This window comes from Tenrec ecaudatus, chromosome 10, assembly GCF_050624435.1.
Source record: "Tenrec ecaudatus isolate mTenEca1 chromosome 10, mTenEca1.hap1, whole genome shotgun sequence".
Classification (NCBI taxonomy): Eukaryota; Metazoa; Chordata; class Mammalia; order Afrosoricida; family Tenrecidae; genus Tenrec; species Tenrec ecaudatus.
The window spans coordinates 3014838-3041220 of NC_134539.1; the positions used below are offsets into that span (position 1 = coordinate 3014838).

Here is a 26383-nt window from a genome sequence, read left to right on the forward strand (position 1 = left end):
ACCTGAGCCCCCAAGCCCAGAGCCCGGAGAAGGGTGTCAACCTGCTAAATGCCAGCAGGCATCGAAGAGAGTGCCCTGACTCCCACTAGACACCCGCTGATTCCAGGGCAGGAAGGTGAAGAAGACCCCCCCCTGCCTAGTCCCAACCAACTTTAAACTGTCCCCTCACCCAAACCTCAAAACCCCTCACCTGGCAGTACCCTCCCCACAAGTTTCCATCCACATGTACCCCCAAGGGCCCAGGCACTCCCAGACCCCCCAGCTAACCAGTGTCCCACCCCCTACAGCTGAGACAGGTGCCAGGTGCAGAGACAGTGCCACGCATGTTCCTCATTAAGCTTCCAGACACTGCTGGCTTCCGGCCCGGCCGCCGCACTCAGGAGCCATCCTCCTGGGCCAGTGCACCGCCTGCCGGCCCTAGACTCTGGGCCCACAGGGCTGCAAGCCGCCTGAGGCGGGACAACCCCTCTCCCAGCCTCCTGCTGTTACCCAAGGACTCCCCCAGGGGTGCTGGGTGTCTCTCAGCCAACCCCTCTGGGCAGTGGGCTGTCCGGTGGCTGCACCTGATGTCTGCCCTCAGGGTCTGCAGCGGAAGCCAGGGGCTGGAGAGACGGCCTACCTGGCTGGGGTCAGCAGGTTGTCCTCCTTGGGTGGCTGGGGGGCAGCCGCCAGGTGCGTGGCGGGCGGGCTGGCTGGCAGGCGGGAGGGTGGGCGGGTGGGTGTGCAGAGGCACGGGCTGGGCTGCCCTCCTCCGGGCCTCCTCCCTCTCCCACCTCAAAGAGCCTGTGCACGGGTTTCCCAGGGAGGGGCAAGCGGCCCAGTGGCGGCGGCCAGCCGGGGCCGCCTTTATAGCTGTCAGGCAGACGGGGAGGAACTCACACTCCCGCCCCCCCTGTCTCCCCCGCCCGCCCGCGAGGCCTGGCGCACACTTTAACCCACTCCGCGCCTCTGGAGCCCCGCCAGGCCAGCCCAGCTGCCTGCTGGCTGCATGGCCCAAGCGGCAAGCAGGGCGGCCAGCCTTCTTGGGGCCAGCTCTCAGGGCCACTGTGGGGGTGGCCAGACAGCGTGACTGGGGTCGCAGGGGAGGCGGATGGCGGCCTGCCCCACAGTTCCCTGCCGAGCTGGCCCAGCCCCGACACACAGAGTTTAGAGTCTGTCACAGATAGGAGACCCAGGTCCACGGGACTGCTCACCCAGACCCCCAGCTAACCTCAGAGAGCTCCTACAGGGCCCCACAGAGCCCCAGGTGCATGGCAGGGTTGTGGGGAACTCAGGGAGGATGTGCCCAGGGCTTGCGGGGTCACCGGAGTGCCCACAGCCTGGGGAGAGGGTGGAGGCTCAGGGAGCCTGTGAAGACGTGGGCATAGTCTGGGCAGGCAACACAGGGCAGGACTGAGTTCAGGTCCCCTTCTGGCCAAGTCTGAGCACCAAACATCACGGTGACCCAGCACCACACAGAACCCCAGGCAGACCCCCCAGCACAGCAGCCGGCCCCAACCCAATCCCTCCAAAGACAGGCACTTCCTGGCATGGGGTGAGAAACCAGGGACACACCTCTTGAGGCTGTCCGTCCATTTCACCCACACCCTTGTCTCTGCACTGCGGACACCACTAGACCCAGCAGTGGGCCTCCTGAACACTCCCCTCCTCCCTCCCTGCACCCACAGGGAAGTCCTGCCATGTGTCTGACCACTGACAGCAGTGGCCAAGGGACCCACAGCAATAACTGTGATAACTCTCCTGGAGTGCTGAGAGCCACCGGTCCGGCATCTTCATACCCCCATTTTACAGAGCAGTCCACTGAGGTCCGAGCCCGTGGAACGGGCCATGTCCGCTCTGTCGGCTGGACTCCTTACCGGCAGGACACCAAGTCCTCAGGGGGACTGGCTCATTCACCTCACGTTCCCCCTGGGGCCAGCTTGCCAAAATGCAGGCTCAACAGGCAGCCAGGCTGACCACTCGCAAGCAGTCCACAGCCTCTAGAAACCCTCAGGCCCACCTCCGCCCCACCCACCGACTGGCAGGGCTTGGCCCTCCCCCCTGAGGTACCCTGCATCCAGCTGCCCAGGGTGAATAATGAGCACCCTGGGGACGACCCTAGCCCACCCAGCAGAAATACCTCCTGTGCCTTCTCTTGGCTCCAGGGCCACAAAGCCCCGGACACCCACCTGGGGAAGGACTCCAGGCAGCCACCCCCTGGCCCGTGTGGTCCCTGCGAGTGTGTGTCTCCACCCACCCACCGAGGAGCCAGCTTCCCTCCCCTGCACCTCCGACCCTCCCAGGATTCTCAGGCAGGACACCAGGGCTCTGGACCCAGGGGACACAGAAACAGAAATGGCAGCCGGGCCTACAGGGGGCTTCCGGGAGGGTAGGGGACAGAGCCTGCAACCCAACAAGGAACTGCAGGGTCAGCTTGAACTCAGTAGCGAGAGCCTGCAGCCTCTCAGGTCGCAGAGGATGACCACAGGGCAAGGGCCCCCATCACATCCATGTGCTGCCCGTGAGTGGGAACCCATTTCCTCACGCCTGGAAGGACACTTCCCCACCATAGAGGGCCAGCCTGGACTCTGGATCTGAGCACGGTCACTGGCCATGCCACCTGGGGAAAAACTTGCCAGGTGTGACAATGTCCGCGGCCCAGGTCTCAAACCCATCTCTGCATCTTTCCAGCTCTGGGCAGACGCTGTCTGCTCCTGCCCGGCTCCCTCTCCGGTGCAGTGGGGCAGTAAGTGCCCTCCCAAGAGCCAGGCAGCACCCACTCAGCCACAAGGCTCTCTCCCCCAGGGTGGTCTCCCTGGGGTGAGAAATCGGCCTCACCAACCCTGACTTAGAGGTTAATCTGCAAGCTTCCTAGGAGTGAAGTGGTCACAGATGGGCTGCTAACCGCAAGGTCAGTGGTTCAAAACCACCAGCTGCTCTGGGGAAGGAAGACTGTCGAGCCCTGTAAAGGCTGATTCTCAGCGACCCTCAGGGGCAGTTCCACCCTGTCCTGTAGGGTCGCCGCACGCAGGAGATAGCAGTGAGTTCTATCTGCAACAAGGAGATCGAGATGTGGCTTTGCCTCTATCTGGGCCGGCAGCTGGAGTGCACGAGCCATTGGAGTAGTGGGCAAGCATTGTCTGCTAACCACAAGGTCGGCAGTTCAAAACCACAGGCAGCTCTAGAGGAGAAAGATGGGGCTTTCTAGTCCCATACAGCTACACTCTGGGGACTCACAGGGCAGATCTACCTTGTCCTCTAGGGGAGCCATGCTGGCATCCCCTCAATGTCCATGAGGGCCATTCTGTGGAAGGCAGGGCTGACCAGGCTCTCACAGACACAGCCTGGAAACCCCTGCCATGCCCTCATGGACGACCTCCGAGCAGCCTGGCTCGGCCCTGCTGGGTCCCTGGGAGTCAGAACCACCTTGATAATGTTTTCATTTGCCCTCAAGGGACCCCAGTGATGGGCACACAGTGGGGGGCACGGGGAAGGGTCTGGTAGCTCGCCCTTGGCCTCCGGATCTGGGGGGCATCTGAGCGGGCCAGGCACCCTGCATCAAGTCCGGGCCAGGCTGCTTGGGGTCCCCTCTGTCCCCTCTCCTCCCTCCTCTGTCTTACCAGCTGCAGTGGCAGTTGAAGCAACCGGGGGCCCAGACGGGGAAGTGGAGGGGGCCCCAGCAGGGCTACTCCTGGCCTCATCTCCCAGGCATGGACGAGGGTGGGGCGTGTGCATGTGGCCCCCACACAGCCGCCTCAGAGTCAGCCGGACAGCTGGACCGCCCCCACCACCTCCAGCACTTGTGTCCCCCATTGGCATGCGAGCAGAAACAAGAAGGTGTGTGGTTCCCCAGCAAACCCACCAAGGCCAACACCAGCCCCCCGCTGCCTGGGGAGGCACCCCAAGGACTGCGGGTCCACAGGCTGCTCAGGGTCACTCAGGGAGCTCCAGAGGGAATGAGGACCAGATCCTGGGGTCCTTGTCCCCTGTGGGAGCACCCCCTCCTGGCCTGTGGGACTGGGGAACAGGCCACGCAGCCCACCTCCCACCTTTGAGTAAGCCCCTCCGCACCCAGCGGCACGGAGGGGGAGGCAGTTAGCAGGGAGGGGGTGCAGTTGGGGTTTGAGCTTTGCCGGTGACATGGTGCGCGCCAGTACGGGGCTTGAAGGGTGGGAGGTCTTAACCCAGCCGGGTGCACCGAGGAAGAAAGACCTGCCAGCCTGTGACCACTAAGAATGGCCAGGTAAACCTTGCCCCAGCCCCCCGCCCCCCTGTGCGTGCGGGCCCCCAAGGAGCTGACCTCCGTCGGTGTTGGGTTTGGGGCCAGGTGTACCTGACCCTGTGAGGCTTCCCTCGCTGCTCCTGCCCCAAGAGTCCTCTGAGGCCCCTCAAGGGGTCTCCATTCTGCAGGCAGGCGAGGAAACCGAGTCTCAGGTGAGTCAGGGGCTCGCTGAGGTCCCTGGCAGGGCTCAGAAGCTGGGGAGGGCTTAGGTGGTCAGCTCTCTGCCCAGTGACGGCAGTTAAGGCTGCACATGATGATCGCAGCCTCGGCACAAGTTGCCCACACGGGTGGACTCTCCGGCCACCCCTTGGGCCGGAGCCCTGCTCCACCAGGCACAGGGCTTCCTCGGACCCCCGGGATTCAGAGGCTCCTGGCCACTGTGTTCTGGGAAAAGGCCCAGTGGGGCATGCAGAGGGTGTGAACTCAGCCAGCAGCATACAGCTGGGGTGGGGGGACCCCCCGCATTCCACGCATTGCAGTACCTCTATAAAACCTAGGCCCAGTGTTCCCTGCTGGGGAGGGTCAGTCAGCCCCTGCCACGCCCCATCCCTGTGGCTGCTAAGTCACAGCTTCTGCCACCCTCTGGGTCCCTGCTGAGTCCCGCTGGGCGTGACGCCATCTGCTGGGTGGAGAAGGGATGGCGGGCTGGGAGCCTGGTTGGGGGGTGGGGTGGGACAGCTGGGCCCTGGGGCCCTGGGGACACAGGTCTGGCTTCCCTCTGTCTACACTCAGTGGTGGTGAGAATGTAGGCTTGCCCACCCCCTACACCCCGACCCTGGCCTGGCCCAGAGCCCATGCTGAATCAACATCCTGGGTGGGAGGGGTTCTTAAGATGCCCTTGGCCGGCAGGGGAGGGAGAGTGTATGATAAGGGAGCCTACACGTGGTCAGCTGCCACTGGGAGGGGGGGAGCAGGGGCAGGGGGCTGCATGGCAGAGGATGCTGGCAGAGGGGGTCACCAGGGACCAGAGCCTGGGATCCCTGGGGTTTCTGGCTTGGCTGGAGGAGGGAGTATGCAAGGGGGCCCTGCAGGGGTGGGGGGGCAGGTCAGGGGGCAGTTCAGACCTTGGCTGTCTCACAGGCCTCTACGTTGCAGTCTGCTCCCAGCCTGGCCCCATCCTGCCTCCCCCTGCCTCTCAGGACAGCTACAGCCCCAGACGTAGTCAGCAGTCTCTCCCCCTCCCTGCCTCCCCCACATCGCCACAGGGAGCACAAGGGTCATTTCAGTCCTGGTCAGAGCTGGACACCTTCTGCAGGGCCAGCTGGGCTCCCTCCAGGCCCCAGGTCTCAGCCGGGAACAGCACAAAGTTGTCCCGCCCCCCAGTAGGGACAGCTCAGCAGAGGCTCCTGACGGCCCAGCCACCTGTTCCCCAGCCGGGGTCTCTCCTTGGCCCCCACCTTAATAGCTGCAACACATGTTCAGGCCCCATGACCCCCCCTCCACCACCACCTATTCCTTACACCCCAGCCTGGCACATACAGCTGCAGCATGCACGCACACACTCACACATGCGTACCCTCACACACATGTGTACCCTCACACACACTCTCTCTCACATGAACATGCACACAACTACCCTTACACACACTCACACATGTGTACTCACACATATATGTGCACATGTGCACAACCTCTCACACATACATATAACTGTCCTTACACACACTCACACATGTGTTCTCACACACATGCACAAACGTGCACATACATACCCTCACACTCTCACACATGCACACATTGCCTTTACACACACTCACACACATGTACTCACACACATGTGCACACTTGTATGCTAACACATTCACACACAACTACTCTTACACACACGTTCACATATTCACACTCACACAATTACTGTCACACATGCACACACATATCCTCACATAGGTATGCACTCTCACACTTACACATACACACGTACACTCACACGTATATACGCATGTGCTCTGTCACACACTAATGCTTATTCACACTCTCACACACATGTACACACTCTCACATACACACTCATGTATACTCACACATACACACACTTACATTCACACACATAGACACACTCACCCACATGTACATGCACACAGATACACATATACAGTCACGCATGTGCGCGCTCTCACACTTGCACGCACACACATACACTTATACACATATACTCACACACATACACACACATAGACACATGTGCTCTCATGCACACGTACTCACGCATGTGCGCACTCACACACACAGACGCGCTCTCACACTGGACCCTCGGTGCAGTTCTCGCTGGGCTCCAGGCAGGCTCCTGGTTGCAGCCACGTCTCTCCTCCGCAGCCCCAGCACTGCAGCCTCAGCCTGTCTGCACCCAGCTTTTCCACGGCTGCTGGGGCTGGAAGCTGAGCAGTATTGAGGGAAGGAGGCGTGCTGGCCTGAGTGTGATGGGGATTCTGGGGGGGAAGCTCTCCTTGGAGGGGGAAGGGTGGAACCGGGCTGCAGGCATGGCCTCCTGCCTCTGGGACTCATTCATTCTGCTAACATGGCCATTTGCCACCAATTCCCAAGCACCTGCCTATGCCAGGTTTGAATGCAGAGTGGGGGGGGAGTGGCTGGGGGAGGGGGAGAAGCCCCTAGGACCATGAGCTTCCTCTTCTGCCCAGCCTGACCCACTAGACAGGGTGGGAGGGGTGAGGACAGAGGATGAGGTGGGCACGGAGCCCAGAACCAAGGCCCGGCCTGCCGTGGGGGCTGGGGACGTGCTGCCTGAGAGTGACGGTCGGACAGCCTCCCCCAGAGAAGCTTTGAGGGTCGCTGACCTGGACGAGAGGAGGAGGACATGCGGGGAGTGTAGGCAGGGAGGAGCAGGCTGGGAGAAGAGGGGAGACCAGAGCCAGGGAGTCGGGTGTGGATGGTGTGGTGGTCGAGCATGGGCTAGGGGTGGGTGGGTGCGGGTGCATAAGCAGGACCCTAACTGGCCAGTTGGAGACAAAGAAAAGACTTCCAGAAGGAAGTGCAGCAGCAGCGTGAGTGGACACTGCCTAACGTGAAGAGGGCCTGCTGGTTCCCACCCCAGACTCCAGTCCAGGCTGCAGGGACCCCACACACAGCAGGGAGCCAGCCCTTCGCCGGGCTTCTGCACCCAGGGAGCTGGGAGTCAGCAGAACGCATGTCAGAGGTGCCCTTGTCAGGGATTTCCTGCGGGGTGGAGGGTGTGAGACAGGAGCTCCAGATGGGTGCTTAGGAAACAGACTTAGCACCTGCCCACTCTGGGCGAAAGCTCGCTCTCTTGGACCTTCCTTGTCTCCTCTCAGTCTCTGTGGTCCCCCCCCGCCCCCCCCCCCGTCCCTTGGAGATCTCTGTGTGTCTCGTCTGGGTCTAGGAGGTTCCCAGCTCCTGGTGTTTCTCTCTTGGTCCCTCTCATCTCCCCTGGATAATTCGATCCCTTTGATATCTCAAAAGAGATGTTCGCTGTATCCCGCCCCATCCCCACCTCGGCCTTGAGCCCTGTCTCCTCACCAGAGAGGTGAGGACTTTCAATCAGAGGGTCACCGCAAACTAGAGAGCAATTCCACAGCACCCAGAGTCTGGGCCCACGCACCCGAGGGGACACACAGCTCAAGCCATGACCAGGAGGGGCCACTCTGGGGTGGGAGTACACCGTCCCCCACGTGGAAGCACCCCAAAAAATGGGTCAAACCACACTTTGCGCTGTGTGGATGATGCATGGTGGCCGTATAAGGGAGGCAAACATTGTTTCTTATGCTGACCAAAGATGGACACGTGAGTGGGTGAGGGGTAGATCAGAGAGACAGAGGAGAGATAAACAGATAACTGATAGATAGATAGATGGATAGATAGATAGATGGATAGATAGATAGGTAGACAGATGGTGTTCTTGAATCATTTCCGAATCACAGCGACCCTAGGCACAACAGAAGCAAGCAGGGCCCGGTCCTATGCCATCTTCAAATAGTCATGACATTGAACCTGCTGATGCAGCATGGTGTCCATCCATCTCAGCGAGGCTCCTCCCCTTTCTGGCTGACCCCCTGCTTTACCAAGGATGCCCACTCTAGGGATTGACTGGTTCCCACCTGTCTGTCAGCGTGCTGGACGGTGGTGGTTTTTGTGATGGCAGAAGCGATGTCCCTGGTATTTCAGAGGCCCGTAGGCTCACCCAAAGCGAGCAGGTTTCAAGAAGCCGCTGAAACAAAAATCATCATCAGGTACCAATGCCCGAAGATCAGAAGCAGGACACTGTTGGAGATGCTGCTGGCAGGGGCCATCAGGCCCGAGGGCACTCGAAATGTGACCAAAGGGGAGCTGATTTCTGGCAGGGGAGTCGCCCTTGGTGACGTGGTCTGGTAAAACCTGTGTGAGGGGAGACTTCGGGGTCTTCATTTGCAGATGGAGAGTGACTCAAGGTCAAGAGTACCAGTTGCAAAACTCTTCTAATGATTGGAACGTGGAATGTGCCAAGCATTCGTTTTGGGGTTTTTTAATCGTTTTATTAAGGACTCATCCAACTCTTATCACAATCCATACATACATCGATTATATAAAGCACATCTGTACATTCATTGCCCTCATCATCCTCAAAATATTTGCTCTCCACTTAAGCCCCTGGCATCAGCTCCTCATTTCCCCCCTCCCTCCTTGCACTCCCTTCCCTCATGAACCCGTGATAATTTATAAATTATCATTTTGTCATATCTTGCCCTGCCGACGTCTCCCGTCACCCACTTTCTGTTGTCCGTCCCCCAGGAAGGAGGTCACATGTAGATCCTTGTAATCGGTTCCCCCTTTCCAGCCCTCCTTTCCTCTACCCTCCCAGTATCGCCACTCACACCACTGGTCATGAAGGGATCATCTGTCCTAGATTCCCTGTGTTTCCAGTTGCTATCTGTACCAGTGTACCTCTTCTGGTCTAGCCAGACTTGCAAGGTAGAATTGGTATTGTGATACTGGGGTGGGGGGCGGTGGGGGAAGCGTTTAGGAACTAGACGAAAGTTGTATTTTTCATTGTTGCTTTTATAGCACACCCTGACTGGCTTGTCTCCTTCCCAAGACCCCTCTGTAAGGGGATGTCCAGTGGCCTGCAAATGGGCTTTGCATCTCCACTCCACACTTCCCCCCTCATTCACTATGATAAGATTTTTTTGTTCTGATGATGCCTGATACCTGATCCCTTCGACACCTCGTGATCACCCAGGCTGGTTTTTGCTTCTTCCATGTGGGTTTTGTTGCTTCTGAGCTAACTGGCCGCTTGTTCACCTGCCAAGCGTTAGTTTAGGAAAATTGGAAGTGGTCAGAAATGAAATGGAACACGTGAAGATCGATCTCCTAGGCACCCATGAGCTGACCTGGACTGGTCTTGCCCAGGCTGAATCGGGAAACCCTAAGGTTGACTGTGCCGGCGATGGCACAATCCAGAGGAATGGTGTGGCGGTCATTGTCAGAAAGGGTCTTGCTGGGTCCTCCACGAGGTACAGTGCCGTGTGATCAGATTACATTTCCCCGTCTTCAAGGAGGTCCAATCAATACAACGATTGCTCAAGTTTATGCACCAACCACAAAAGAAAGTGAAGAATTCTATCGACGTCAATCAGAAATCGATCACGCATGCAATCAAGATGCATTGATAGTTATTGATTGGAATACAAACATCAGAAACAAAGAGGATGGAGCCATAATTGGAATATGTAGACTTGGTGATGGAAATGAAGCTGGAGATTTCATGACAGACTTTTGCAAGACCAATGCCTTGTTCATAGTGAATCATTTTTCCCAACACCACAGAAGGCAACTGTGCACATGGACAGCCCCAGATGGAATACCCAGAGATCAAGTCGATCACACCTGTGGGAAGTCACAGGGGCGAAGCTCAGAGTCAGCAGCTAAAAGCAGACCAGGGGTCGACTGTGGAACAGACCATCAATTGCTCATCTGTGAGTCCAGCATAAAGCTGAAGACAATGAAAGCAAGTCCACAGGAGCCTAAAGATGATCGTAAGTCTGTCCTACTTGAGTTTCGAGAACATCTCAAGAACAGAGGTGATGCACTGAGCACTCACGGCATGGGAGAGTGGGGGGACATCAAGACCATCCTTCATGAAGAAGGCAAAGGGTCATTAAAAGCACAGGAAAGAAAGAACAGATCAAAGCGGATGTCAGAAGAGACTGTGAAACTTGCTCTTCATCCCTGCGCATCCAAAGCCAATGGAGGAAAGGATGACGTCAAAGAGCTGAATAGCAATTTTCAAAGGGCAGCTCGAGAAGACCAAGCCAAATACTAAAACAAAACGTGTGAAGACCTAGAATTAGAAAACCAGCGGAGGAGAACACCGCCAGCATCTCTGAAACGGAAAGAACTCAAGAAAAAAGTCAGCCTCCAGGCAAAGTATTGAAGGCTGCAGGAGGCATCCAGAGAAGATGGAAAGACACGGTCGCTGTACCACAAAGAACTAGTCAGCAGTGCACCGCTTCAGGAGGAGCTGTGAGCAAGGACCATTGGGGCTGAAGGGAGAAGTTCAGCCTGCACTGAATGCATGAGCCAAGAGCAAGGCTCCAGGAATTGGCGGAATGTCCATTGAAGTGTTTCGGGAAGCTGAAGAAGCACTGGGAGCGCTCACTTGTCTGTGCCAGGAAATTTAGAACACGGCTACTTGGTCAACTGACTGGAAGAGAGCCATATTTGTGCCCTTTCCCAAAGAAAGGTGACCCAACAGAATATTCAACCTGTAGAACAAGTAAAATGCCGCTTTCGATCATCCAACAATGGCTGCAGCAGTACTTCGACAGGGAGCCGCCAGAAGTTCAGGCCGGATTCAGGAGAGGACGTGGAACAAGGGACATCCATGCTGATGTCAGAGGGGGCCTGGCTCAAAGCGGAGAACACCAGAAAGACGCTTGCCTGTGTTTCATTGACTAAGCAAAGGACCACAGGAAACGGGGTAACTTTGATAAGCATGGGGATGCCAGAACACTTCGTTGTGCTCATGAGGAACTCGTAGGTGGGTCACGAGGCAGTTGTGTGAACAGAACAAGGGGATCCTGCGTGGTTCAGAGTCAGGGGTTGTGTCCTCTCCCCTCACTCTTCCACCCGTGTGCCGAGCAGATCATCAGAGAGGCCGGGTTCTGTGAAGAAGAGTGCGGCAGCAGGACTGGAGGAAGGCTTCTTAGCCTGCGGTATGCAGAGGACGCAGCCTGGCTCGCTGGGAGTGAGGAGGACTTGAAGCACTTGCTGATGAAGATCAAGGACCGGAGCCTAGTGTGGACCACAGCTCAGTGTCAGGAAGACCAAAGTCCTCACCTCTGGACCAACAGGCGACATCGTGGTGGATGGAGACAAGGTTGAAGCTGTGAAGGAGTTTGTCTCGCTTGGATCCACAATCGATGCTTATGGAAGCAGCAGGCGAGGCATCAAAGGACCCGTTGCATTAGATAAAGGTGCCGCACACACGTCCTCTTTACGCCATTGAAGAGCAAGGGGTCACTCTGAGGACTCGGGTGAGCCTGACCCAAGCCCTGGGATTCTCCTTTGCCTCTGATGCACGTGAGAGCTGGACATTGACTAAGGCAGAGTGCAGGAGAATCGGTGCGTGTGAGCGGTGGTGCTGGAGAAGGATGCTGAGACTGCCATGGACTGCTGACAGGACGGACGCGTCCGTCTTACTCCATCAGAGAGAAGTAAGGCCAGAGCCCTCCTTAGAGGCAAGAATGGCGAGACTTCATCTCACGTGCTTTGGATGTGTTGGGAGGAGAGACCAGTCCCTGGAGAAGGGGATGGTGCTTGCTAAAGTGTACGTACCGGTCAGCAAAAAGAGGAAGGCCGTCAACGAGATGCATTGACACAGAGGCTGCACCAATGGGCTCAGGCACAGGGACAGTGGTCAGGGTGGCGCAGCACCGGGCAGTGTTTCGTTCTGTTGTGCACAGGGTCGCTATGGGTCAGAACCGACTCAAAGGGACCTAACAGCCACAGGGACTGGTCTCTCCTGAGGGCATGTCTAAAGCAGGGGGGCTAGAAGAGGATAGATAGATGGATGGTAGGAAGGCAGACAGGCAGATGCATGCATTCCGGGAGAAAGGATCGGCCGTGGGGGCTCAGACCACTAGCCCCCATTCCTTGGCCAGGGAGCAATGGGGAACTTTGCCACATGGGACCCGGTGGCAGTTACATCATCTCCTGTCAACTTGTGAAGGGGTAGAGGCTAGCCTGTCAATCAGGTCATAGCCAATCATGCCTCTGTGTGGGCATGGCCTTCTCCTGAGGATTCTGGGAACTCCTGTCTTCCTTCCTGGAGGCGGGGCACACACTCTCTCTCTGCTACGCATTCCTGCTGACAAGGCACATGGAGCTATGTTGATGGAGCCAGAGCCCTAGAGCTGGAGGAGACACGCGGAGAACCACACCAGCGCTGAGATGCTTCCACCGCCACTGGATCCACAAGACTTTCCACCCACCGGCCTGAGATCTTCCTGCATTCGGTGTCACTGCATGTGCTGCGGGAGTCTAAAGAGAAATGTATGGACTAGCATCACCATATGGGTCAATATCAGACTTACGGACTTGATCTGGACTGGGCTGTAATGCTTTCTCAATATGCAATTGTCCTTTGATATAGAACGCTGTCTTATACACAGATGAGTGTCTATGGATTTGTTTCTGTGGTCAATCGGGACTAACACAGACACCCCCTCCGAGAATTCTTACAACAGGAGGAGGTGTCTCCCCAGAGGACACCCCCACCCGTGACCCAGGAGCTCCTGTCAAAGAACAGGTCCCCCAGCAGGAGAGGGGGTTGTGTCCTTCGTCTCACCTCTCGGAGGGCGCAGAGCAGGCGGGGGAGCGCTGGGCGAGGTGTGGACTGGCGCCCCTCATCTCCCACACTGGCCTCTCCAGCTCCCGATGAGGACTAGGGTGTGGATCTGGGGTGGCCGGGAGGGGGCTGCCCAGGAGAGAAGAGCTTTTACGGCTTAGCAACATTGGCCTCTAGGCCAGCTGGTCACGTGGCCCTGCAGCTGTTGGAGTCTCTCTGTGCCTAATGCAGCCTCCCCACCCCCACCCCACGCCCACTTCAGGGCATTTAAATGCTCCCCGTGGGCCCGCAGCTGCTGGAACAGCCCTGTCCTCCCAGCTCCCTGCCCATGGGGATGCTCGTAGCCAAGCTGCTGCTGCCCACCCTCAGCAGCCTGGCCTTCCTCCCCACCGTCAGCATCGCGGCCAAGAGGCGCTTCCACGCTGAAGCCATGATCTACCTCTTCACCACTTTCTTCCTGGCGGTGAGTCGGGGCCGGGGACACCCTCCTGGACGCCGGGGCCGAGGTTTCGGCCCACTTCCCTGTCGTCGGTGGTGAAGGGATTGATTGGGAGGCCAAGTCCCAGGCCGGCTGGGGAGGCTGGGCCCCCTCTCTGGGCCTCAGTTTCCCCATCTGTGGCTAAGACAGTTCTAAGGAGCAGGACCTTGGGCTGCGGCCCCATTTGGGTGAGCACAAACCACATGTGTCCGGGTCAGCTGGAGGGGACAAGCCCTTCTTCGGTAGCCCCTTGGTTGGGCCTCTTAAGACATTGAAACCGCCAGGCTGGGCTCTCTACTCCTCCCAGCCAGCCGGAATTAGGCACCCAGCATGGTCAGCAGGGCTCAGGCCTGGGGGGATGGGGGAGCCTGGAGCTGCCCCGGACTGATGGCCAGGAGGGCCCGCTCCCCCCACTCTCCTCTCCCTGGGGCCCCCTCAGGCTCTTCCTTTTCAGTGATGTAACTGACCTGCTCCCCAGCATCTCTGGGTGACTGTCCAGGGGTATGAAGAGGGTGCTGGAGTCCCAAGGACCCCGTCTGCACTGTCAGCCCCAGGTTACTTTCACTGTCAGCCCCTCCATCTCTCCGGCTCCACAGGGCCTTCTGGAACAATCTCACGCTAAATTCCCTGCCATCGAGTCCTCTGACTCACAGTGACCCTACAGGACAGGCCCTGTGAGTCCCTGAGCCTGTCTCTCTTTGGGGGTGAAGAAAGTCCCGTCTCCATAGGGAGGCGTGGCAGTTAGCAGCGCAGTGTGTCGGCCCCCAGCCATGAGGGCTCACCTGTAATTCCTTCTTCCTAAATCGCTTGGTTTCCATCATCCATCTGTCCACCTAGTGCTTGATCCACCCACCTGAAGCCCAGGGCCTCCCTGCCCCCTACTCCTGGCTGCCCAAGCAGCCCCTCCTCTCAGGTACACCCCTGACCCACCGCCCAGCAAGGGCCCTGTCCAGGCAGTCTCCCCTTTCCCTCAAGTGTACAAGAACTGGACTCTCTGTGGCCACAGACATGTGTCTACAGACACCTGTTCATGGTCACTGCCGTCCTGGTCTGACCAGGCCAAGCTTGCTGTGACAGCAGGCACAGGTGCACATGGGGGTGCCGGGCCACCCGTGGGTGCAGGTCTCACAGAGGACAGTAATGGGCAGCTTGCTCCCCTTGATTCACACACCGGCTCATGCACCTCCGACTGGGAACAGCTCATAGCAGAGGGCCTGGTGCCTGAGGGCAGTCTTCCCAGAGCCCCCATCACAGCAGACCCAGACCGAGGAGAGGCTCAGGCCCAGAGGCAGCCAGGCTGAGGCCATAGCTCTGAGAGCCCCTCCCGCCCCAACTATTTTGTCTAATGCCATTCCTACAGCCAGCAGGGCCTGGGTGGGGTCAGGGCTGAGAGTCTGCTGGACAGTGGAGGAGCAGGACCTGGGAGGATAAGCCGCAGGGGCAGGGGCAGGAGAAGCTGAGCCTTGCCCCTAGGTCCGTGGGTGACCCAGCTAGGAACCACAGGCACCCTCAGGCTGTGCCACCCATCGATGCATCCCCACAGCTGCCACCCCCCGTGCCCCACCCCAGCGCATCCCACAGCTGCCTCTGCACTCCCCTCCACCCCCACAGAGTGGCAGGACCACCTGCCCTGTGACAAATGTTCTCAGTCCAGGGCAGGCAGGACTTTCTGAGAGCAGATGGCTAGGACACACCCTGCCCCACCCCACCCAACTCACCCACCCCCACCAAACCTACCCCACACCCTCCAGACTCAACCCCCGCCCCAACACATCCACCATACACCACCAACATGCCCCTGTGTGAGAAGGGTGTGTGTGTGTAGGGGGGAGTGGGGGGAGTGTCCTGGAGACTCAAAGGCCAGTGCCCTGCTCTGAACACCTCCTCTCACCTGCCCAACAGAGCTGAGCTCATGGGACCCCTGGCCAGCCTGCCTCCTAGCCCTGCATTCAGAGCGGCATGGCGGAGTGTTGACCGTGAGCGGGGGGCACAGCAAGGACCAGATGGACTGCTGCTGCTCTTGGTGGGCACCCATCACCCAGGGACCCCATGGAGCCCAAGCTCCTCCTCTAGCAGGGAGGTCTAGGCCCAGGGGGAGTGGGGCAGGTGTCAAATACCCTTCAAGGGAGGAGCTGGGAGGGGAGGAAGAACACCTTAGCCCTGCATGTTCCCATGGAGCCTACCTGCCCCTGCTCTCCAGAGCCACCATGTGCAAGTGCTCAGAGCCCCTTGATCAGGCCCCGCCTGAAGCTCTCCATCCCAAGCTCAGGAGCCTGGCCCCTCTCCTCCAGTCCCTCCACAGCAAGTGTGACTTCAAAGCTCACCACCGTTGTCTATGCTGGTCTGACTGGAGCAGAGAAAGGCAGTCTTCTCCTCCCTCATGGTGGACATCGCTGTCCATTAGTCTCCCTATGTCCGTCGTGACAGCAGGGCAAAACTCCACCTAGTCCCATGCCACCCTCACAATCATTACTGGCTGAGCGCAGGCTTGCAGCCGTGGTGCCCACCCATCTCCTCGAGGGTCGTCCTCTTGCTCCTGACCTTCTGTTCTACCAAGCACGATGTCCTTCTCCACGGACTGGTCTCTGCTGACAACGTGTCCAAAGCAGTCCCAGCAGTCACGCCGCCCTTGCTTCTGTGGAGTGTACCTGCCGTACTTCTTCAAAGACAGAGGCACCTGTTCACCTGGCAGTCCGTCCTTGTGTTCGTGAGATATTGTGTGTCCACGTCCCTGAGTGGAGATTCCCAGTGGGGTCAGGCAGTTAAAGCACAGCCCACCCCCCATGGTGCGCCCTAACGTGATGTCATCACTGCCATGCTGGGATCTGCTGTGAGCAACCAACCAATCGAAAGGAAATCTCAGAGCTCTGGGGAGGTATGGCTGCTTTCAGTCTCAGTGGACACTGTGCGGAGGCTTGCCTGATTTTTGCTGCATGTGGACGCTGCACCTGGTTTGTCATCCAACCTCCAGTTCTTTTGGCTTGAGCCAGCAGCCTGCCACTGTAACCACTAACCATGGTCCACCACCCTCTGCGGACAGAGGCCTGCCCTCCACCTGCTGGTCTCGGTTCATCCACCCCTGCAGCTACAGGGGTCAAGGGAGGCCTCCCACCTGACATCTGACCCACAGGCTGGGAACTTGCCCACCTCGACAATTTCCTTGAGAGAAACCTCCTTATCGATGCTTGTCTATATCTGGTCTACACATCCATCGGGCTGCTAATCACAAGGTCAGCAGTTTGAATCTACCAGTTACTCCTCTTGAACCCAGCCTCAGGCAATAGCATCATCAAGCACCACAGATTAAGTGCATCAGTCCATCTCCGGTCTTCCCTATTCGATGGCCAACCTTCACATGCACACGAGGCCTTTGGAAATACCTTGGCTTGGATCGGTTCCACCTTAGGCCTCAAAGGGACACACACCCTTGCTCTCTGACACTTTCCAGAGGTTTGTGTAGCAGATTTGCCCAGGGCATGGCATCACTAGATCTCTAGATTGCTGCTTCCATGAACCCTGATTGCCGTTCCCAGTGCACTGAGGTCCTCGACAGTCCAATCTCCTCTCCCTCTGTGGCGATGTTGCTCCTCTGAGGGCCGGTGTCTGGGGGTTCTTGCCTACTTTTCCTGGAGCTGTGACCCATGCCGAAGACTGCGGTCTTCCCCAGCAGATGCCCCAAGTCCTCCTGCCTGTCGCATGTCACTCAGCCTTCCTCCCGTCCTGATGCCGCGTTCTCCTGCAGACAGTCCGGCTTCTGGGATTGTTTGCTCGATGGACAAATTGAAACACGGATCCGATTCTGATGCACCCCTTTCCTGATCTGAAACCACACGCAGCCCCCAGTCTGTTCCAACACCTGCTTCTGAGCACAATGGCGTCTCTCCAGCGATGCTGGGGCTGAAGCACTGGGATGAAAGCTAATCTCACTGCCAGGGACTCGAACCCACCAGCCGCTCCTCAGAGGTAACGAAGAGTCTGTCTGTTTCCATAAACATTGACCTTCTCGGGGCCCTGCGGGGCAGCTCCCCTCTTCCCAGCGGCTATCACCAGGAGTCAGACTGGACTCAATGGCAGTGGGGACAAACAGTCTAGGACACCCAGGGAAGCCCGGCCCCGCGCTCCGGGTCACCGCGAGTTGGAATACGCACATACAACAAGTGTGGCACACGGCCACACGCCCGCACCCACCAGAAGGTGGAGGTTCATATTCACCCAGAGGTGCCTAGGAAGAAAGAACTGGTGATTGCATGGGAAACCAGCCACTGAGAACCCAGTTCTACTCCGACGCAGGGGCTACCAGGAGGTGAGTTCCCTGTGGCTTCAGGCCTTGCACAGGAGACCCCAAAGGTTCCCCTCCACAGCCCCTCCAGCCGAGCCAGATGCCCAGACCATGGGCCTGGGCTGCTCCTCGAGACGCTGCCCTCCTCCGGAGCCAAGTTCCAAGTCGTGAGATTGACTGTTAGGGAAAGCAGCGAAATTCGACGGCCAGAGCAGGCGCCGTTTTCTTCTGCAGGGGAGATGGGGAAGCGGGCTGTGTGGAGGGCACTTGGTACGGGTCGTGTGGTTGCAAAGTGGCTATTCAGTCAGGCCCGGGAGGATGTGTGGAAGGATTGGAGGTGGGCGATCCTGGACCCTTTGCCCAGCACCCAGAGGGCGCACACACCAAAGCCAGGCGCAGGGCCACCCCACTGTGCACTCAGTCGCTGTGCAGAGCACAATGAATCTGTGGGACATGGAGGTCAGCCCTTTCTTCTGGGGTACCTCTGGGCCAGTTGGAAAGTCATGGGGGACTTTGCCCAGCAGAGGGAACTTTGTGGGGACACAGGGATGTCTTTACAATCTTACGGTCTTCGTTACTTTCAAGAAACCAACCAGTATAGACCAACTGAGTAGTGTGAAAAAAATTACTGATGCTCTGGCCCCGCCCAGGACCCACAGAATCAGCAGTTCCGGGGTGGGGCTCAACAATATGGGTCTTAGCTTGCTCCCCACTGGGGGGAATTTTAAATAACTGAGGGTTTTTGCTGTTATTGCTGAGTGCTTTCACGGCAAAAACCAATCCCAATGTCTGCACAACCAGCAGCGCCGGTGACATCTGGGGACATCCGGGGGCGTGTGAGGGGGAGGGAGGGAGCCTGTGAGGGGGAGGGAGGGACCCGAGGGACCCCACCCTGCCCTCCCTCTCGGGGTTGCTCCCCCTCCACCACCCTAAACGCAGGTTCCTAGCTCGCCTTCGAGTTGTTACCTGTTTGATCGGGGCAGGCAGCTCCTCACAGAGCCCCGTGCTCACGGCAGACCACCACTCCCAGTCAACCTAGACAGCTGTTTGGCTTCAAGAAGACTCCTGGGGATATTTCGGGCTTCAGGCTGAGGGCAAGAGTTTCAAGGATTCAGCCAGCTGCCAAGGCCCCAGACAGTCTGGAGTCCAGGAGCATCTGAAATTCTGTTGTGTCGTTCCCTCCCTTTTGATCACTGGGATGCAAACGTCCAGCTCTGGTCGTGGGGCACCTCCCAGTTCCTCTGGCCTCAGGGCAAAGGAGGCCCTTGTCCACGGAGGTGATGAGACACACGCACACTCCAGCCCCCCCAGTTCCTGACCCTGCTCCTCCCTCGGGGCTCCAGACCCGGGGTTGCCATGGGAACAGCCTGGGCATGACCTCACCAGCCAGGAGGTAGAACAGAAGTCCCACACGTGCACCTATTCATGGGGAAGTTCTGGAAACCGAGGCCCTAAACGCCAAACTAGGAATCAGCTCCCTCGAGGTGAACGTAGGGAACCCCAGCAGGCACCCGCCCACTCTCCTCTTTAACATGGGCGTGAATGTATCTGCCGCAAAGCTTCGGCTGCGCCAACTTCTCGCGGGCATCCAGCCTGTTGGCTCACACCCACAGGACAGGGTGGAGCTGCCCTCGTGAGTCTCCGAGACTGTCGTGCTTTATAGAGTAGAAAGGCTCCTCTTTCCTCTGGGGAGCAGCTGCTGGGTTCAAACTTCCGGCCTGGCAGTCAGCAGCCCACTGTGTAACCGCTATGCCACCAGGGTTCCTGACTCAGAGCAGCCCACTGGGCCACCCTGCCCTCAGTTGGCGGGACTTTTCTGTCCCCGCAAGGGGCAGCCCAGGGCTCCATGTGCTGCTGTAATTTGGGGATTTTTTTTTTTTGCTTCCAGTCGAGGCAGAGTTCACATAGCATGAGATGAATCCTTTTAAGCAAGTCAGCACATTCATTCGCAAACACTAGGCAAACAACACCCGTCACCCGCATCACACAGGACCACCCACTGCCCTGCCCGCCCAGCCCCATGGCCACGCTGGGCCGTCTCCTCAAGGACCTGCTGGCGAGGGTCTTGGTCAAGGCCTTGGGTGCCGTGTGACCATCCTCCTCCATCCAACTTGAGGTTGCTTTGCGATCTCACGCTGACCCTGCAGCCGGCGGGAGCCGGGGGTGCAGGTCTTGTTTCTGCCAGGGACCACTGGATATTTAGAACATCGTTCGCAGGCCATTCAAAACGGCCAACTTAAAATCAGCCTGCTGTTTCGGGTCCCTGGCTGATGAAGATGGAGGATCGCAGCCTTCGGGGAGGGCCACAACTCAAGGTGAAGAAAAACAAAACCCTCCCAGCCGGGCCTTCTGGGCGCCACGGTCAGGGGATGGAGCAGCACCTGGGGAAATGGCCCCCGCACGCCCGGGCGGGGCTGCCACAGCATCTGCGGCCTCACTGAGGAGCAGAGCCAGGAGACCCAGTCCCCCACCCGCTTCAAGTGAAACCAGACCTGAGGGCCCCCTCGGTGGGTGGGCGGGCTCCCTCTGAGCACCAGCGCCTTGGCAGGGTCCCTGCAGGCTGGGGCTGCATGACAGGCTCTGCTGAGGCCCTGAGCCCCTCGTGTGATGGTTTCCTGGTGTGGTCCCCAGACCCTTGAGGGCTGGACCTTGCTGGGGATCCTGGGCCCAAAGAACCCCTGCTTCTCTCTGCTGGGCTAGGCCGGGCCGGGTTCCAGCCCTCTAAGCACCCTGGGTTTTCTGACAGCTCCACCATGCCTGCAGCGGCCCCGGCCTGGCCATGCTCTGCTTCCTGCGGCTGGACCTCCTGCACTACTTCAGCGTCTATGGCACGGCCCTGAGCATGTGGCTGTCCTTGATGGGTGAGTGTGCCCTGTCCCCACCCCGCACCCACCCCGGGTGGCCCTGATGGGGGAGTGCATCCCACCCCACACCCACACCTACTGGGTGTCCTATGGGTAAATGCACCCCCCACCTCCACTCTGCACCCACTGAGTGTTCCGGATCAGGGAGTGCATGCTGCCCTGCACACCGGGATCACTCCCAACCTTCCCCTCACCCCAGGAGGTGGTCAGCCCCCTGACCTCCTGAGATCCCTCCCTCACCTGGGCACCAGAGAGGAGCTGGACACAGGAGAAATCAACCTGAGCACCCACGCCTCTCATCGCCTCTGAGAGACAAGGGGAGACAAGGAAGTGGCAGGCCCCACCTTCCTGGGGGCACTGTAGACAGGTCAAAATTTGCCTCCCAGGATTGTCTGGAGGCTTCTCCAAAGGAGTGCATGCTCACACACAGGCACACACACGTAGACGCATGCACATACACTCACATGCATGCACACACACACGTAGATGCATGTCCGTTCACACACACATGTGGACACATGTACACACGCACACAGACACTGCGCATGCACACGTGCCCATGAACACATGTAGACACATGCACACAAGCGCACATGCACATAGACGCAAGCCCTTGCACACATGCACGCACATGTAGACGCATGCACACAGGTTCACACGGGCACATGTTTCCTGCGGGGTCATTATGTTGATGCAGATTGTGAATCACTTTTCTCCACCTGTCACAGTCACCGTCTCCCAATCCCCCACCCACCCAGCCCGGAGCGGCCACTGCAGCAGGGTCAGCGTCTGGTCTCAGAGTCTTGTCACGTCTCTGAATAACGTGCAGGACACACTGGCCGCCCAGCATTTGCTACCAAGGGCCTCACCTGGGGTCCACCCCACCCTGCTACACCCAGCCGAGCCCACTGCCAACCCACAGCCACCACCCAGACACGGTTTCAGGGAGCACACAGCCTCGTCTTTCCCCCAAGGGAGGCTGGGGAGGCTCGAACTGCTGACCTTGACTGAGCAGCCCAGCCAGGAACCCACAATGCCACCAGACTCCTGAGCCAGCACCCAGTCAAACAGAAAAGGAGACTCCGCTCCATCGAGTGGATGCCGACTCGCAGTGACCCCGCAGGGCAGGGCAGAACTGCCTCTGAGTTTCTCAGATGGTGACTTTTCACGGGAATAGAGAGCCCGTGGAGCGCCGGGTGGTTGTGAACTGCTGACCTTGTGGTCAGCAGCCCGACTCACTGCCACTCCTCCATCGGCCCAACGTGTGACCACAGTGCCGCCAGGGTTCCTGAGTCAGCACCCACCGTCCCATCATGAGCAGACGCTGCTGGTGGCACCGCGGGTCAGGTAGCCTCCTCTGTCCACCGACAAGCAGCAGCCCGCCTTCCCCAGGAAAGCGCTGGGTCTCTGGCCCCTCCGACCAGCCTGGCCTCTGGGACCCCAGTGAGCCTCAGCTTCTCTCTCTGCCCCACCCCCGCCCCCAGCACTGGCCGACTTCGACGAGCCCCAGAGGTCCACGCTGGCAATGTTCGGGGTCCTGACCATCGCCGTGCGGGTGTACCAGGACCGCGAGGGCTACGGCGTGTACTCCGGCCCCATCGGCACCGCTGTCCTCATCATAGCCGCAAAATGGGTGCGTAGTGCCGGGCCCGGGCCCAGGCTTCCCACGAAGACCCCCGTCTGGCTCCTGTCCGGGCTCCAGGGTCAGCAAGCTGGCATGAACCTCCACGTCCTGTCTCCCCGCCAGGCTGGGTGTGGTACCTAGCCTAGCCCTGAGCCCCTCAGCCTCCGTTTCCAAACTTCAGAATGGCTATTACAGAGCAGTATGGGCCGGATCTCGGGGTCAGTTCAGGGACAACTGGAGAAGGTGCATTATCGAGAGCCAGCCCTGTGCCCAGCTCCTCATGGGTTGTGTGAGTCCCCGTGGTGGGGCCGCTGGGCCAGCCCATCTCACGGGGGTCCCCTCGCCTTCCCTGAGCCTCTGCCTCACCAAACACAAAGCCCTGTGCCGCCCACGGTCTTTCACGGGGAGGCGGTCTCCCTGGCCGGGCGAGGGACCAGGAATGGCCCATTTTGCAGACATGGGTGGGCACATTGAGTCTTCACAGCCACCTTTCAAAATCTGGCTCCCTCTCAAAGAGGATTGGCCGGGGAAGAAATGCAGAAAGGTCCAAGCCAACCTCAGGCCATCGGGACAGCTCAGGCCCACATGGGCCTGGAGGACAGGGCAAACTGCCCCTGTGAGTTTCTGAGACTGTAACCCTTGATGGGAGCAGAAAGACCCGTCTCTCTCCCACGGATCGGCCGGTGGTTTTGAACTGCTGCCGGGCCTCCTCCAGGAGGACCCGCAACCTGCATATGAAAGTCGCTGCAGGACCGTGACCACACCAGCCTGCCTGGTCCAGATAGAAGAGGATAAAGGACACCCCCCCCCCGCCGCCCCACTTTTCTTGATCAAACTTGGGATGTCAGAGCTGTGGCTTCAGGCTGCTTCTTGAGGGGTCTGGCCTGCCTGGCCCCAGGAGGCCGTGTGAGGTAGCACGTGGAACGTGGCGGCAGCAGCCAGTTCTCAGCTGGCGGGTGCAGCCCGGGCGCCGATGGCTGGATTTCTACAGTAGGAAACAGGCCCGGGCTGCCTGCGCTGCCTCTCTGGCTGGCCCTGCTGCCAGTGCCCGTCTGGGGCTGGGGCTGGCTGCTAGTGAGTCAGACCCACTCCGGCTCTCAGTGCCCAGCGGGTTAGGAGGGGACCCAGCCAGGAGCAGCTGGGCGGCCTCCCTGCGCCCAAAGCTCCAGTCGTGTTTTCTAGACCATTTAGCGTGGAGTTTATTTTGGATTTCCAAGGGCAGTTGGTTCCTGGAATGAGGGCAGACTTTCCTCCTGGCACCTTGTGCCCTCTGGAGAGAGCCCCGGGGAGGGGAGCACCCTCAGGAACTGAGAGCAGGCTGACAGGAGGCGTTGCATCACCTGACCTTGGGCAAACAGCTGCGACCTTGGCTTCCAGCACGTAGGGATCATCAGCAGGTGTGACCACCTTGGGTGGTACATGTGACCTTGGGTGGGCACAATGACCTTGGGCGGGCACTGGTGACCGTGGGCATGGGTGTGCTGTTGGGCAGGTATGATGACCCTGGAGAGGTATATGATTTGGAGGCAGGTGCTGTGACCTTGGGTAGGGTTGTGGCCTTGGTAGGTAATGTGACCTTGAGCAGATGGTCGTGGCCTGGGACACGTGACTCCCTTCCCAGGGCCCCCGTGCAGGCACCCAACATGGCAGGGTTGGCTGAACAGGGACTCCAAGGCTAGGGTCACCCACACTTCCCGGCAATGCCCACAGACTGCCTCCCTGGTGGCAGCGCCTGGAACCTGCCCCAGGAAGTCCCACCAGGATTCAGAGGACGGCAGAACTGGCCCAGCCTGGAAGCCAGACCTCCCGTGGAGGTCTGAGTTGGCACATCCCCTCTCCTGTTCTGGGGCTTCAAACCACACCCCTCCAGACCACTGCACTCTGGGAGAAGCAGGTGTGGCGTTCCGGGCCATGAAACATGCAGTAGCCAACGCAGCCCAGCTCACTGCCATCAGGGCCAGGCCCTCGCAGAGCGACCCTCCAGGACAGCGGAGGGCTGGCCCTGCGGGACTCTGAGACGGTGACTCTTTATGGGAGTCGAAAGCCCCTTCTTCCTGAGATGGTTTGAACTGCTGACCTCACGGTTAGCAGCCCAACGGGTCACCAGCCACTCCAGCTCCCAGAAGCATAATTGAGGAAGCTCGTCACATGTGTCTGGCTGCCACTGGGGGCCAACCCTCATGGTCAACCCCCGACTGGCAGGTCCCAGTCGGTCCCAATACTCTCCACCTGTGCCCCTGCCCCCTACCACCGGACTGCCCCCCACCCCCAGCTGGAAGACAGAAAGCAACCCAGAGAGAGGGAGGGGTACAGGTGGTTCCCCCGCCACCACCATCCCCACCGACCTATTAGCCTGAGGGGTCTCCAGCAGGGAAGGGGGGCCCCTCGGGAATGGTTCCTATTGGTTAGTCTGCAGAGCGGGTGGGTGCAGTGGACGCAGCTGGTCCCCTGGAAGGCCCTTGTCCTGCCCAGTGGTGAGCCAGGCAGGGGTAGGGCAGGGGGTGGTGAGGCCATGGCGGCACCGTGGTCACACGTTGGGCTGATGGAGGAGTGGCAGTGAGTCTGAGCTGGAGAGAGGTGGGACGGGAAGAAGCTGGGCCAGAGCCCAGGGTCCTGTGGGGAAGGGTAGCATTCGGAAGAGGGGCTGCCCAGGAAGGGGCCAGGCAAGGCAGGGTCACAGGCAGGAAAGAGCCTGCCCAGGAATGGGGCTGTACCAGTCTGGGCTGACCCTGAGCCTGGGATTCGAGCAAACCACCCGGCCGACTGTCTCCCCTCTGCAGTTGCCGAAGATGAAGGAGAAGCGGGGCCTGTACCCAGACAAGAGCGTCTACACCCAGCAGATCGGGCCCGGGCTCTGCTTCGGGGCGCTGGCTCTGATGTTGCGCTTCTTCTTTGAGGTACCAGTCCGGAAGGGTGGGGAGGGATGGAAACTATGTTGGGTCAGGGCGCCCTGGCCAGGCCACCCACCGCCTGTCCACCTGCCCAGGAGGGGCCGGGTTCATTCCAGCCTGTGGCTCTCCCTCAACACCACTGGGAGGCAGCAGAGAGGCCAGCGACTAGGCCCTGCCCTCAGAGAGCTTGAGCTGAGTCCTGCAGCCAGTGGGGCTGTTGTTGGGGAGAGAGGGAGGGGAAGGAGGGAGGGATGGAGGGGGAGGAAGGGGGGAGGGGAGAGACGCCCTGGTCCTCTCTCCAGGAGTCTGCCGAGCAGGGAAGTCCTGAAGGCCCTGTGCCAGATGTACCCTGCTCCCCGACCTCTGACCCCTGCAGAGGCTGGGGTGGGCCACGGAGGGAGAGGAGCTGCAGACCCACCCTGGCCTGCTCCCCCCCCCCCACAGGAATGGGAGTACACCTACGTCCACAGCTTCTACCACTGCGCCCTGGCTATGTCCTTTGCTCTGCTGCTACCCAAGGTCAACAAGAAGGTGGGGAGCGCGGGGACCCCCGCCAAGCTGGGCTGCTCCACTCTGTGCTGTGCCTGTGTCTAACCCCGCTCACCCCGTCGGACCCCAGCCCCCAGACAGCAGCTTCCCCGGTCCTCCCCACCAGGGCGTCCAAAAGAGGGGCCCTCAGCCAGCCCCACTGTCCGGCACCCACCAGGAGCTTCCCTGTCAGCTTTATCTGGGTGCCAGGCTGCACCCCTCCGGACCCCATGACTGCATCTGCCCACCCAAACACCTCCCTCCCGGCCCCCGGGGAATCCTGGCAGAAGTCTGCCTGCCACACTCAGAACCAGCCCCCCGCCCCGTGGCCCCCTGCACTTCTGTTAGACTGACAGTCTGGTGGCCCTCTCTGAATTCGCCCACTTAGGAAGCAGGGCCAGTGGGCCCGCTGCCTGGCCCTGGCACTGCCCCTGCCCGCCATGATGCCAATAACAGCAAGTGCTTCTTTGCCTGACTCTGCTTCTGAACGCCTACAGCACACTGCTGGGGTTGGGGGGGGGGCGGCTAGCGCCACAGTCTCTCCCCCCAACAGAGGCAGGCGACTAGACTCGGAGGGCGATGAGTGGGGAAGGCCCAGAGAGGGAAGACATAAGCACCCCAGCCAGTCCAAGGGGTCCCCACACTGCCCACGGCTCCCCAG

General features: G+C 59.4%; 1 protein-coding gene across 1 annotated transcript; it reads left to right on the plus strand.

Annotated features, from left to right (window-relative positions):
• Positions 1–13386: 13386 nt before the first annotated feature.
• Positions 13387–25821, plus strand: MYMK (myomaker, myoblast fusion factor). The gene is made up of 5 exons (XM_075558902.1): positions 13387–13521; positions 20562–20676; positions 22164–22312; positions 25084–25200; positions 25639–25821. Exons 1-5 carry the CDS (start codon positions 13387–13389, stop codon positions 25786–25788), a joined length of 666 nt encoding a protein of 221 aa, XP_075415017.1. The 3' UTR covers positions 25789–25821.
• The last annotated feature ends 562 nt before the right edge of the window (positions 25822–26383 follow it).